The sequence below is a fragment of the Mastigoproctus giganteus genome, chromosome 6 (genome assembly GCF_048544385.1).
Source record: "Mastigoproctus giganteus isolate SK-2022 chromosome 6, ASM4854438v1, whole genome shotgun sequence".
Classification (NCBI taxonomy): Eukaryota; Metazoa; Arthropoda; class Arachnida; order Uropygi; family Thelyphonidae; genus Mastigoproctus; species Mastigoproctus giganteus.
Window position 1 is genome coordinate 199,313,812 of NC_143580.1, and position 15,564 is coordinate 199,329,375.

The following is a 15,564-nucleotide window of genomic DNA, read 5'->3' on the forward strand; positions in this document are numbered from 1 at the left end:
GTGTGCAAGTGACCAACCTACAAGTTCCAGTCAATACCTGGAAAGTTAAAATCCCCCATTATAAGACATTTTGATTTACTGGCCCACCAGTTTAAGATGGCTTTCATAAATTATTAAGAGATGGTGCTGTGATCAGAATGCTAGCATAGCTAAGAACAAATCTTAGTCAACACTGAATGTTGTTACATCTGCAGCATTGAACTGCAAAGGGTTAATGAATGATATTATCATAAAAACTTAATTTTTACAAATATCATGATTGGAATTGAAAATAAAGGTTAGTGAATGATCTCAGCACAATAAAAGTGTGTTATCTGTGTGTTGGGGATGGAAGGAACATTGCAGATTTTACACCAGAGGAGCATTATTGTCATGTGTTGTCCATTCCAGAACAGGGCTTTGCTGTTTTATAGGTGTATGGAACCCCTAGTAAACAATAGGGTGGTATTCTTAATAAATTATCCAAAATTGGGTGTATTTCTTTAGTTTTTTGTAGCTGAACTAGTTTTATTGTAAAAATTGGCAAACACATTTATTGGTGAATTGATGTAATAATCTTCTTCATCTCCAAAGACATAAATTATTTATTTTTGATTCTGATATTAAAAAAAATTTTTTTTTTTCTAGTAATGAATTCCATGATTACAATCGACAGCAGTTATTCATTCAGGAAATTTTGATACCTATTTCGTCTCTTTGGCTGAGTCCTCAACTGCATGAGTAAGTATACACAGCATGTAGTTTCTGGAATTATTTTTAGTTTTATTAATGTGAAAAAGCATTAAACTGTATTATTCAATTGATACTATTCTTTTAAATTTGTTCATATTCTCTTTTTGTAATGAAGAAAATAATGAAAATCACTATTTTGCAGGTGTAAGGGACAATAGAGATAGATTGGTATACTCACATTACTGAACTTTCAAAAAAATGATTGTATCCATTTATGATACAGGTTCTTTCAGAAGTTGTGCAGCTCTATATTTACTTTACTATTTATAAGCAATTATAATTACTTCCTGTCTGCAAATGAAAAAAAAAATACCATAATAAGCATTGGAAATGACCCATCACCCTCCTGTTAGACAAATCCAACATGCTTATACATATTTGAACCCGTTCGTTCTTAGTTGAAATAAACTGGTTGTAATTATGAAACTAACAAAGCAATAGTAGGTTGCCTTTTATTGTGAGTTAATTTTGAAACAGTGATTAATATTCTCTCTTCATTCGATCTGCTGAGTGGATGAAGAAGAATTAATTACTGTATGACAATTATTTAAAAAATGCAGGCATTTAAAAATTTTAAAATATTCAAAATGGGACCAGAAATGGCAGTACCAAAAGGTGTGACACTACCTGGAATGAAAACTTTTAAGAATGTAGGGTTGAGACAATGCATTACATGTTTGCCATTTTGAGTAAAAAATTGTGGCTGTGACAAAGGAAGAAACTGAAGAGAGCAATATCAGAGCATGATATAATGTGAGTTAAAATTTAAACAATGGTGGATATTACCTCTTCATCTAGTCTGCTTTGTGGATGAAGAATCACTGGACAAATTGTGATTTGGTTGTATGATACAGTCTCTGCATACAGGTTGTTTGCAACTCTGAGTTTGATTTTTTCCAATTTTTTTTATACAGCTTAATTTTTGACACTTATTAATCATTTTTAAAATATTAATCATTTTGAAATAGGAAATTAATTCCTATCAGCAAAGTAACAAGTAATATGAATGGAGTTTTAATTTCAAGTCTTTTCTGAAGCTATTCAACAGCAGGGTCATTGTAGGAAGCTTGTAACTCACTCAATAAAAGTAGTTGCCTCGACTGCCTGTTGCAGTCCTCCATTGCAGCCAGAAAAATAAGAATTGCTGGAGGAACAAAATAGTCCAGTAATCTATACTTAACTTCCCAAAAAAAACAGCCAGAGACGTTATAATCAAAGTCAATGGGACATAGCTAATCTTGTATTAGTAAGTCACTTGTGATTGCAAGGATCTACATTTGCTAATATAAAGCTGTTTATCTATTTGTCTTAAACACTTTGCCTTGGCAAATTATTATCCATGATGCATTATCCTTCTGGAAGATACCATTACCATAATGGTTATTAGAATAATGCACTATGCTACCAAGTCAGACATATGCAGGAATGGTTTACTGAACACTGAAGGCTTCACCCTCCTCCAGCAGCCCTTCCAGTTCCCCTGACTTAAATCCCATCAAATATCTGCAGATCACAGTTGAATGGACTGTCAGACATGTAAATCTGCAACCAATGTAAGACAGTATGGAACACCTTATAGACAGTATAGTAATCCATATTCCCAGATGTGTTTAATCACCTTGCAGCTTCCTTGCTGCAACATATGCAAGTTGTTCTGCAAGTCCCAACTCAATGACAGGTAGGTGATCCTCCTATTTCAGTATCATTTTATGTGGCTAGTCTCACAAGACTTGCCACAGTGACCAGCTTACCAATCAGTGAAGACACAAGGTATAAATAGATCACAGGTATGATAATAAAATATTTCAGTTTTAGGTTCTTGGATCTACTTTGGTGTTTTCGATTTCCTGTCTTTAGAAACCTCCTCAGGAATGCTATTTGGCCTTTCAATAAGGTTTCTGTGTTCAGTGGTTGTTTGCAACTCTGAGTTTGATTTTTTCCAATTTTAATCATTTTTTTATACAGCTTAATTTTTGACACTTATTAATCATTTTTAATTTGCTCAATAGAAAGTGATGGCCATCCTGATCTCAGATCCTTTATATACCCTTGTATTTTAAACTAATTGTTTAAGATCCTTTTCTATAATGATAAAGTCAATTTTACTTTTCTTGTTTTTATTGTACTCTTATCTTTATGTTGAACTACTGTTTTTAATTAAGAATATATGGCTTGAGCTAAATACCTGCTTAATGTAATTGTTATGTCCTACTCTACTATTTAAATTTCCAATCAGTGTTTCTACTGCTCTTAATAGGATATTAAAGAACTCGTAGTTCATCTTTTTTGAGCCTTCTTGGTTTTTGTGATACCTGCTGTTCTAATGGCATATTTACCTAGTTCTATTAATTCCACTTCTTTGCCGTTTAAGCTTCTAACATTTATTGTATCAGTATTGATGATTGTTTTTGCCATCCTTACCATTTTCATTGACCATTGGTTTATATGGTGCAATAAACACAACACAAAAGTAACATCAAATTAGGAAAGTTAAAATAAAATAAAAAAGGAACCTACATGGTATAATTAACCAAAAATTAGTCCATTGTGTTTTTGGCTTGCTAACTATCACTATTGTCATATGAAGAAAATAAATAAATTATAATAAATATATAATTAAATATTGAATATAAATACACTTTTACCATGGAGAAAATAAATATAAAAAATAAAATAAATAAAAAAGAACAGAATAAATGTTTCTTTAAATTAAATTTAGTGAACCTTAACCAGTGATATTTGTCATAGGTAGGCAAACATTTTCTTCTTTACACAGTAAAGAGTGGTATCCTACTCCTTTATGTTACAACATAGAATCTATCATTTTCCCTCTATCTTTTCTGTTTATTGGATAGAGAAAAGGCACTGTTATTCTGATTTTGTCCTATAAAAATGCATTTTATTTGAGATGATAGTTTTTGGCTGTGCTTCTATGGTTGATTTTATTTTTCATAATATGCTTCAGGTGAATTTTTTTCTTCTTTTTTTACAATTATTTATAAATTTAATTTTTAATTTTCAGATCTTTATCAACAGTTGATTCTTTTATGGCACATGTTGGATTGGATAGGCCTCCGGTAGAACCAAGCAGTGAAGATACAGAAGGTATAAATAGATCACAGGTATGATAAGTAAATCTTCCAGGTGTTTACATGATATTAGAGAAATGCAACTTAAAAGCAACATTGCCAAAAATTTACACCTACCAATACTAATCATCTATATGTATATATAACCTCATATGTTATGTGGCATAAAATGACATACAAATAAGTTGTGTTGTTAAGAAATAGCAAACTTGATAATAGTTGAGAAAAATGACAGGTCATTGGTTGTTACCAGGCAAAAAAATTACATTATGTATCTGAATGCAATAGCCAGTTCAGTGCAAAGAACATTTGGCATGAATATAAGCCATATGGAAAGCTATAATATGAACTAAAAAATCTCACCACACTTTCAGTCAGATGGACGCTTGTAAAATTACATTCACCTATGCAGTTGCTATCATCCTGGGTGTGTTACATCAATAATTAAGGGGCGGACATTAGGTCTGTTATGGTGTTATTGTTTCCACTGTCACAGACAATAAGATCTGCTCATTCTTCTCAAGTGTACAGTTAATTCCACTCAATATCTTAGCATATTTAGACATTACAACAACTTCAAATCACAACAGGTTATACAGAATCAACCAGTTATCTCTTTTGAGCATTGTTAAAAGAAGAGTTTATCGAAAATGATGTTCCACTGCTTCAATGACTGGTCTAAAGTTTCAGTCTCAGCTGAAATCTATTAGAAATATATCAAGACACTATGATGCTTTCAGTTGTCAAGCTTGACCAGTATTCATAAAGCATTCTTGAGCCAGTGTTGCTTAGAAAGAAAAATGGTAAGCAATTTCTGTGAAGACATACTGGATGTGACTTGCAAGTGTTCCAAAAAATGCGTGCTATCATCATTGCCAAAAAAATTTGGGAGGGGCATTATCTAATAAGATGATGGGCATAAATTTTTTCCAGTGTAATATCTGTTTGAATTGCTATATTTCAGTGTTTACATATAGTATTATGATCATTAATGGTCATAATATACTGGAATCTCTTTCCACTTTTCCTTAATTAGACACCACTGTATTGTGATGTACAGAAATTTATTGAATTTGGAAAAGATATTACAGGATAACCTAACATAAGGCTAATTCTTTCTCCAAAAAAAAAAAAAGGAAGCAAAGTAGCTTCCAGTATATTAGGCTGTTATATTATCTCTTCTAAAATCTTTTCAGGAAAGATATCACTTAAGGTGAAAAGGCAAGTTAAAATCTGAAGGTGCCAAATCAGAGAACTATGGGAAAAGGAATGATATAAAGTGTTCCATTCAGTCTATTCTAACCGACTTGTTTGACACTTAATGGAAATTCAATTCCTGATGGATGATATCCCAAGCTGAAATCTATTAGAAACATATCAAGAATAAGAATGTCAGACATTTGGCTAGTGTCTTTTATAGTACATGACAATTCATCTTTGGTGATACATGTAACTTCAACAACGCTAACAGCAATGTTTGATGTTTGTAGGAAGCCAGGCTACTCTTTGTTCTTTAAGTTGCTTCTCCTTTCCTTAAACAGCTGATACCACTGGAAGCCCATACCGATTAGTGTGAATAAGCTTTACAATACACTCTTTCTGTTATGTTCATTTTTAAATTTTAATAGTGCACAGAATAGTGCACTATTAAAATTTATAGTGCATAGTACTAATGTTATAAGTTACTCTCCATATGAATTGAAACTTCAGGTATGCATCTGCTTCATATATTAAGGTGTTACTGAATGCAATTTTAATTTATTTCACCTTAGACAGTCTTTACTGTCAAAGCATTGTTTTTTTTAAGAGAGAGTTGACAAAATTCATATATGTGCACATTATTGTACTTTATTCAATGACCTATATTTGAACTTGCAGTGAAAATTTTTTAAACTGAAAAAGGTAGTCATTGATTTTTGTTAATCATTAGGAAAAGAAAATAAATAATAGACACTGTGGTTGATAATTTGCTTTTCAGATCGTTCATTGTATTAACTTAATACTGGGAGTTATAAAAAGAAGCAAGTGTCCTGATGATACAGAGGTATGTGGTTTTTTGTTTCTTACATTAAATTACAGTATAATTTCAGTAATTCATCACCCACTTGTCAGACTGCTTTCCCCAAGTTCTGACCACTCATCCGTTGGTTTATGCAGTATAATTAAAAAATTGTCTACTCCTTTTATTCATCATATTAGTTAATTTGTTATGGTCATCATGCACTCCACCAGTGATGAATTGCTGAGATTATATTGTAAGTAGTTAACATGATTGTCTTTATTTTCTATCTTTTAAGTAATTATAATTTATTTATAAGCAATATCTAGATCTTAGTGAATGATGATGTTACTACCATAGCAACACCAACAGCAGAAGAGATGCTGGCCACCAAACAAGATTAAGAAGTTTCTTGCCCAAAAAATGATCCCCAAAATGTATTTAACATATTAGAGAGAACATGAACGATTTTCACTAACACATTGATATGCAGTCGGACCTCTATATAATGAAATCGATCGTTCTCTTAAAAAAATTTGTTATACAGAAATTTTTTTATAAAAAACTGACCTTTTCAATAATGAAAAATACTGTAAATACAGAAATATAGTAAAATATGGGAAATAAATCAGAAATAAGTGGGAATGAATAAATTTTCTGACATTTTAAAACAATTTATTAATACATACATATTAAGAAATGACTACTTCCGTGATGTGCAAAATATATTAGTACACTTTTAAAAATTATGTCTTAAAATATTTGGCTATTTTTTGTTGTACATTGGATTCTACTGTGCACCATTCATAAAAATGTTCGAATTTGTTTAAACTTTTAATCACTCAGATATATTTTCTGTTACATTTTATTCCCACTGAAGGCCTCAATGCAAAGTTTCAAATGCTGCCACTGTTTGCTTGGAAGGTTTAATATTTTCATCCAGCTCATTGTCAATATTGTCACTAGTTCTTTAAATACGCTCTAAAATGTTGGAGTCACTCGGATATTCAGCTACTATGACATCATTATTAATTCCTAAAAATTCGCCAAGAACAATTTTTCCACTGATCAAACCTCACTTGAAACTCTTCCCAAGATTACTCAGTGCCTTCTAATAGTTCATCCCTCTCATCTCTGTTAAGTAGCATTTTAGTAAAACCTGCTTTTGCAAAACAATTCTTAATCGTTGTTTCCATGACATCTTGACTCACTTTCGCCAACTCTGATATGCACATCCACAAATCTTTGACAGAATCTATAGGTTGGTTGGTTGGTTGAATGGTTTCTTTTTTCTTTTTTTTTCCAGTATGTACCTTTGGTAGTGCATTTTAAAATTCTTGATAATGCCTTAGTCCATTTGCTGCAGTCATGGCCGGATTTAAACTTGTTGTGCTCCAAGATATAACATGTGTGGGGCCCTTCTCCCTTACTGTTCACCTGTGACAATATTAAAAAAGGATTTTTTAAGATGGAGCAAGACTCCTTGGAACATGAGGCCCTAAGCTGTAACTTATTTAGTTTATATGTAAATCTGGCACTGGCTGCAGTTAAGACGAATTATTCAGAAGGAAGAAAACAAGCTTCACACTTGTAGATTTCAAAATTACCGAGTGAAGGTGGGCAGGGCAGTTGTCGACAATCAATGCAATTTTTCTGTTTTTTTTTCATCATCTTTCTATCAAAATTTAAAATCCACTGCACAAAAATTTCACTTGTCATTCAAGATTTTTTGTTGTCATTGTAGTCCAACTCTAATGACTTTACTCCTTTGAAACATCAGGGTTGTTTACTTTTACCTATTACCAAAAGCTTCAGTTTTTCATTACCAGCCATATTTGCAACCAAGAGTGTAATTCTCTCCTTACTATTTTTAACACCTACACATTTATCATTTTTAAAAGTCAGTGTCTTGTTTGACAAGCATTTAAAAAATAGACCTGTTTCATCAACGTGGAATATGCCTTTGGACTCATAGTCCCCCTATAATTTTTTTAAAAACTGTTTCTTTCCAATGGGTATAGTCTTCTTCAATTGCAACTCCACTTTCATCAGAAATAACTTTTTCGAGTAAGCCATGACACTCTTTAAATTTGTCCAGCCAACCAGAACTGGCTTGGGATGTTTTATGCCCCAGAAAAGATGCGTATTCCATAGCCTTTTCTTTTATTAATAGCCCTGATATTGGCATGTTTTGGTCTCTAATCAACTTCATCCACTTAAAAACTGTTTCATCTATATCTTCCCAAAGGCATAATTTTGCACGCTTCCGAGACTGGGTCTCGTTTCCTCAAACAGTTTGAAAAGTGAAACAGTTTTTCAGAATGTTTAACACACTACTGGCAGGAATACCAAATTTTAAAGCAATTTCTTTTTCTTTTTTTAATGCTCCAATCTACACTATTAAGCACTTTCACATTTTCACACTACACTCAAGGATTTCCTCTTAGACACTGTAAGGTTACTTGCACAGCAGTTAAAACAAAGTTGAAATTAGGGACCACTTGTGGCTACCATGTAAACAGAGGCAGGTGAAATTTAGTGAAAGTGTGGATGATTCATTTCTTCGAAACAACATGAATTTCCGAGATAAAGGAAAATCACTCTCGCCTAATTCTCTAATAGGATACTTACTCATTTCTTACCTAATTCTCTAATAGGATTCCTGCATCAGGAATATGCCTTAATCTTTTCCAATGGCTGTGGACAGCTGACCAGCAGGACTTCTTGATATAGTAGTGTACAAGTTGTATAGGTTTTACTTTTTAGCCATTGCTGGTCCCCTACTGGGCAAAGGTCTCTCCCAAACTTCCATCTTTTTCTGTCCCGCACAGTGGTTGGCCAGTTTTCTCCTGCAGGGTTTTACAGGCACCATTAAATTGTAAAATGTTTTAGCTCTTAATTCATGGAATTAATGCCTTTGGCTATTAAAAGCTACAGGATTAATGCTTAATCCTTTTAGCTCTTGATTCATGCTTTCTACAGCATCAGCTTTATTGCCTAAAGGCCAGAGGTGCAAACACCATACCCAGGTATCTCGAAATCAGTTCTTTATATGGAAACTATTTTCAATGTAATGACCAAGGGGAAATCAAAAAAGTTCGCTACATAGAAAATTTCGCTATATGGAAGTTCGTTAAAAAGAGGTCCGGCTGTATTTTCTTTTGCATTTGATAATGTCCTTGCTGTAGTTTACAATGTGTGTAAAGACAGTGCAAATGAAATCAGAATCTTTCTTTTAATTAGATTAATTTATTAAAGAGTTGATTGGTTTCTTGTTTGCTTTAATATTAATATAGTAGTCTGATTCTGCTTTTACTATGTTGTTTGATGTTTTCATTTCATTTATGATGTTATTCTCATGGTTTCTCTCATAAGTAAAAGAAAATCTAAACAAAATATTATTCTTGTTATTGTTAAACGAAGCTTAAGTTGGAGTTAAGATGAATATACAAAAGGAAATGGTCGCATTTTGACATTTTTGACAGAACCTGTTATTACACAACTTGAAAATTAAATCCCTTGGACTTTGTGTTAATGAGATTCAACTGAAATTTAGATATGAGAAAATTGAGAAATCAAATAAAATATGTGTATTAATAAATATTTATTTTTTTTTTTTGTTAATTATGCTTATACTTTGGATATAAGAAAATTGAGAGAAGCCAAAGTGATGGATCACAGACATTTTTTATAAGTTTGTTATAAAAATAGATTGAGAAATGCCATTCTAAAAAATAAGGTTACGAATATTTCACCTAGCCTCTAAAAGCTTTTTCAAACCTTGAAGGTTGGTGACTTTCTGTGATGCTGTGTTCCATGATTTTACTCTTTTTATCTTTAAGAACGTACAGATCCTTACATCTGAAAATAATTGGAAGAGAGGAGAAATATGTCAAAGCATTTATTAAATGCCTTCGCCTCTGCAATGATTAACATAAGTAAAGGAAAAGAGATGAGGCCACCCACCCAAGGTTTGTGAACCAACATTCACAATGTCTCTGCAGACTTGTATAGTAAAGCAGGTTGCCAGCATCGTATGTTCCAAGATCACCAATTAAACAGTGCTCAATTTTGATCTATTCTTTTTTTATTCACAAATCATTTCCTCTTTGCACCATTTAAGGCTGATGCTTAAAGAGCCAGCAAAAAATTTTTTTTTCATGTTTATTATAACTCCTGTTTAAAACATTAATTGTCATGACACACTTGTGTATAATGTGGGTTTTTATTTCACTTGGAATGGAAACCAGCTGATTTTAGAACTTTTTTTTTTTTTCTGCTGTGATGGAAGAAAAACCAAGTATTTTTGACTCAATCCCAGGTCAAAAATGTCACCGGGAAAGCCAGCAGCGAAAGTGTTACTGTTATGGTGATGCTTATTAGGAAATTAGTGCTACGTTTACTTAATCACATGAAAAACTTGCAGTGAATTACTAAAAACAATAATTAGGATTATTGGAGAATTATTGAATACGAATTTTATATAAGAATTATTGAGTGTACCCTATGAAGAAAGAATAGGAGATGAACTTGATTGACCTTTGAGGAAATTAACAGATGAAATTTAATGAGAGTGATTTGTAGGAGAGTGAAGGTTTGTTACGACACTAAAAGGATGAAAAATATCTTATTTTCCAAAATTTTCTTATTCAGTACATTAATAAAGCTATGGAAATCTTATTCTGGATAAACATTTTATGCCTAATGTTAGGGTCATTTGCAGTTAATCTTATTTGGATGTTTATAGAGTTAAGACTAAAACATCTGAAGTTTATTTGTTAGATATTGAATTTTTTGATTCTGAAAAAGAATTTTGCTAAAATGAAATACATCTGAAATACCAAAAAAATAATATCCTTAATATTATCTCCCTTAATAACTGATGGATAAATAATTTTTCATCTTGCTTCCCTTACTAGCTAGTAAAGAAGGGAGGTTTTATATATTCAGCAAATGGTGACCAACAGTCTGTATATTCCAGAAATCCTGCAACTCCTCATATTACTCCTCTTTTGGAAAGGATGCTTTCTGTAATCAGGTATGTTCTAAGTTGTTTATTTAACTTTCACATAAACAGACCTGACAATGTACAGGATGAAACTACACGCCAATTTTATTATTATTATAAATGCAACTAGAATTTTTTTTATTTAAATGTCTCTTTCTTGAAGTTTTCATGATTATCTCCTTTGACTTATTGCATTCATTCCCAACCAATGTCCTTTCATGTGATTCTTCATTCCCATATACTACTGAATGAAGCATCACTTGAAAGGGTGATTGATTATTACTTTGAAATAGAGAAGCTCAGATTATTCCTTCTCCCTCCTTCCTATTTCTGTGAGTGAGATAGCATACTGTATGAATTCCAACAAACAGTTTCACACAAGACCCCATGACCTGCTCTGGCAGCCTGTTTGCACTGCTCAGAAAACTTCATATCTGACTGCACAATTGCCCCAGGTCTCTTTCATTCTCCACTTCCCTGAGTGTAACACCACACAGTTGGTACATTTCGCTGGGGTTACTGCTACCCATATTCAGTACTTTGCATTTGTCAATGTTAAACTTCAGTTGCCACTTCTCAGCCCATCTGCCCAACTTTTCTAGATCCTGTTGCAGTAACGTGATGTCATTATTGTCATTAACAACCCTGCCAACCTTTGTATCATCTGCAAACTTCGACATTAAGCTTGATATACCTTCATCAATATCATTGATAAATATGCAAAACAACAATGGGTCCAACACAGAACCCTGGGGAACACCACTAATAACATTAGTCCATGAAGGGCAGCGTCCATTGATTACCACTCTCTGTCTTCTCCCACTCAACCGTCCTTTTATACATTGTAGCAACTTGACCTTAATGCCATACTGCTCCAATTTGTACAGTAGCCTTCCGTGTGCAACAGTATCAAAAGCAGTGGTGTGACTGCCAATGCGGTGCATTGGAGCTCACGATCAAAAGGGGGCCCATTGCCCGAAACGGAAAAAATTTCAGTAAAAATTAGAGTTTTTCAGTTGTTTACGATAAAATTTACTATGTCTATGAACAATTTTTTTTTTTTTTTTTGTTCACACGAAGCATGTTTATTGTTAGCTAGCTAAATAAACAATAAACATCTCATCATATATTCCCTTCTATTGTGTCTGGGCAGAATTGCAGACACTTTCAAATTCAACCCTAATTCTCGGCTTTTGTTCAACAGTGACCTGTACTTGTTAAGTAATTCTGCCGGTCTCCTACTCTTAATATCATTAGTGCCAACATGTTCAACTATATCACCTTTTGTGCTCTTAAAAGATGATATCCGCTCTACAACGTCATCAACCTTTGCCCCTGGCAGACATACCCTGGTTCTGTTCCACCTATCCTTTTTACAAAGCATATTTCCCTGACAATAGAGTCACCAACAACTACTAGTTCCTGTGGGACCAGCGCATCCTGCCTTGGGGGTTGCCGCTGTGTTGCGTAATGACCAAGTGCAAGCTCTGGCGTTGATGTGGGCAGCTGAGAGCCTGATGGGCCCCTCAATTTAGATCTTTTGGGGGCATCCACCCGGTCCTTCAAACTCTCATATAGGCCCATAACAACGCTGAGTTGTCACCTGGTGTAATATCAGTGTTGTAACATCCCTAGTTACAACACTGATCCAAAAGCTTTCCTGAAATCCAAGTATATGTTATCAAAATTATTTTTTGTATCCAGTTCCTTTGTGGCCATGCCATAGTATCCAATCAAATTGGTCGTACAAGACTTCCACTTAACAAACCCATGCTGTGTCTGAATTTTTACTGTAGTCTTGTCTAGATGATCCTTCAATGCTTCTTTAACCAGTGACTCCATTATTTTTCCCCAGAACAGAAGTTAAACTAACAGGTCTGTAATTAATCGTGTCACCCTTTGATCCCTCTTTGTTGTTGTTGTTGCTATTTGGTTTTTAGGAGCATTAGCAACTAAGGCCATATTGCTCCGGGAATATGCGGTGGTCTTTCCCTGACCTTTCCGCATCCTCCGTATTTGGTGGTCGTGGGCTCGAACCCCGGTCTAATCAAGAAGTGTGTGCTACGCACTGCTGCTCCTGCCCACCTGGCTACGGAGGCGCCATCTCCCTCTTTGTGAATTGGAGGTGCATTTGCACATCTCCAGTCCATGTGGACCTCACCTGAGTCCAATTATGCTCTCATAATTATGGATAAGGGTTTACTTACTTCCTTTGTCACCTCCTTTAATAAAACTGGATAGATCCTATCCATCCCAGGTGCCCTTGTTATGTTTAACTTCAGCAATTTCTCTTCCACTTTGCTCTCAGTTATTACAAAATCATTTAACTCCCTGTTAGAATTTTTATAAACTTGTGTCCTTTCCCACCCTGAATAACTCCTTGTGTGTGAATGTAGATGCAAGATACTCATTCAGTTTGGCAGTTATATGAACAGGGTCATCTACAGTCAAACCATCGATTATCGAGTAGACCAATCTGATTCATCCTCTCCCTTTTGGAGTTTATATAAGTAAAGAAGTCTTTGCTGTTTTTCTTTGCATCCTTTGCCAAAGATTTCTCATAATATGCCTAACCTCCTTTATGACTTGATTACAGACTAGCTTATATCTACCATAGGCTTCTGTGTCACTTGATAATATATATGCATCCCATGCATTTTTTTTCTCTGCCTTGAGTCTCAGTAGTTCATCTGGCATCCATTTGGGCCTAAACCTAGGACAGTGTTTCCTATTTGGCATGAAAAGCCTAGTAGCTTCCAAGATTAATTCCCATTTAGAATTTACTGTTGGTAACATCATAAGTTGGTCCCACTGTATAGAATTTTTTATTTAAACATCTCTTTCTTGAAGCTTTACAGGTCACTAACAGTTGTAAAATGAATTGTAATATATATAAATGAATATTATATGTAACCCCGTAAAGGTGATGTTAAATGAAAGATTAATGAGTCAGGTATGACAGATTCACCTAAAAGTGCAAAACAGCATTAATGGATGCAAGAGTATATATTAGTCTGTATTAATATATTGAATAAAGTGTGCATAAATGGATGTGAAAGTTTCACAATGTGCCAGTAACTAGAAGGGTGAGGATAGTTGAAAATGAAGTGTAGTAGATATGTGAAAGGTGAAAAAATGTTAATATCCTAAAAGTTATGATGAATTAAGAAAATTATGGGCTAAATTACTAAGCCAATAGAAGGTTGGAAAACTGTAAAGAAAAATTAGTACAGCAAAATACCAATAAAATAAAAATAGAAAGTGGTACAGCTGTCATCAGATATGGGGGGAACATATTTAGGTAATGGTCGAATATAGGTAAGACAAAAGTGCCTGATCTGATGTCAGCTGCAACAAATATTGATACATGATCAGGTATTTCATCAGGAGACTACACCTGACCATGTATCAGGAACTGCATTTCTATACTTGTCCATAGTAGTAGAAGAAAAGTGAATTGCCAAAAAGCAACGAAAATTAAATTAGCATTTTCTAATACTGTATAGACAAGGTACTCCCAACGCAGCGTAATTTATTAAAGTAAAAAATAAGGATCAAGTTAGAATAAATATGGTTAATGTAAATATGTAGAATTTAGTGTAGGATTTAAAGGAAGTAATTTTGTGTAGATTGGAATCCAATAATTCAATAAATAAATTTGGAACAAGCACATGGTATAGGGTGAGATATTAAATTGAGGATGGGGAAGGGAAAAAGGAGTATTTTAGATAAATAAAGTGGAAAAATAGCAATAAAAATAGTACTAAAAATAGTAGGAACGTTCGTATCACCCTTGTATACACTAATAGTTTTACGAATGGGAAGAACGGTAGGAATAGACAGCAGAAAGATAAAAAGCAAAGAAAAAGTTATTAAATAACACTGCTCTTGCTGGGGTTGTGAAGCCCAATCTTATAGTAAGGGCTCTGGCTTATGTAAGTGTTAGTATAAAAAGGGAGCTAATACCAAATGCTTGTATTGTAAGGAAATTTTTTCCTTCCAATAGGTCGAAACATGCCGATAAACAAAACCGAAAGTATAAGAAGTGAACAATACCTGGAGTTTTCTAGAAATGCGTAGCAGAAATAAGCTGGTGGGGAAAATATACATAGTAGAAGCAAAAGGTGGGGAGATGATGCACACAAATTCAGTAGAGTAGCGGATCGCATGCAAACTTCAACCACATTAGCAATATATCTACATAATGAAGCAATTTATAGAAGCATAACAGATTTAATAGTAAGCTGCGAAGAAATGCAAAACAGTGGGGAAATAGTGACCTCTATTGTCGTATTTAGAATACAAGTGTATGGAGATAATTTAAAATTAGTATTGGAAAAAGAAATGCGGTTGGAATAGTAGGACTTTATAATCATGATAAAGTCATACAAAATTACAAAAATAAACACACTACCCTTGGTAGATAAATGAAAAGTGTTGAACAAGGTGGTGGCAAAAAGAATGATGATCAAATTTATATACAAGTAGACCAAATGATGAGGCTACGTTGTACTAAACTAAATAGTCTTATATATGGGAACGATTGTAAGTGTATCAAAGTGTAGAAAGCAAGAATCGCCAAAAGTTTTGAGATAGAGAAAGATTAATAATTATAATCTGTAGTCCAAAAAGGTATTGTAAGAATCCAATTTTAAAAGAATCTAATTTAGCAAGAAAATACATCCAAGGATAAAGAACTAATTTAAATCCATAGATGAAAGGATGTGATATAATTC

General features: G+C 33.5%; 1 protein-coding gene across 1 annotated transcript in view; it reads left to right on the plus strand.

Moving 5' to 3' along the window:
• The window catches only part of Ranbp21 (exportin-5-like protein Ranbp21), a 246,751-nt gene that overhangs the window by 186,386 nt on the left and 44,801 nt on the right, over nt 1-15,564 (plus strand). The window contains exons 19-22 of the mRNA XM_090376372.1: nt 628-720; nt 3,755-3,854; nt 5,800-5,865; nt 10,740-10,858. Of these exons, the coding sequence (XP_090232498.1) occupies nt 628-720; nt 3,755-3,854; nt 5,800-5,865; nt 10,740-10,858 (378 nt within the window). The remainder of the gene's footprint in view (nt 1-627; nt 721-3,754; nt 3,855-5,799; nt 5,866-10,739; nt 10,859-15,564) is intronic.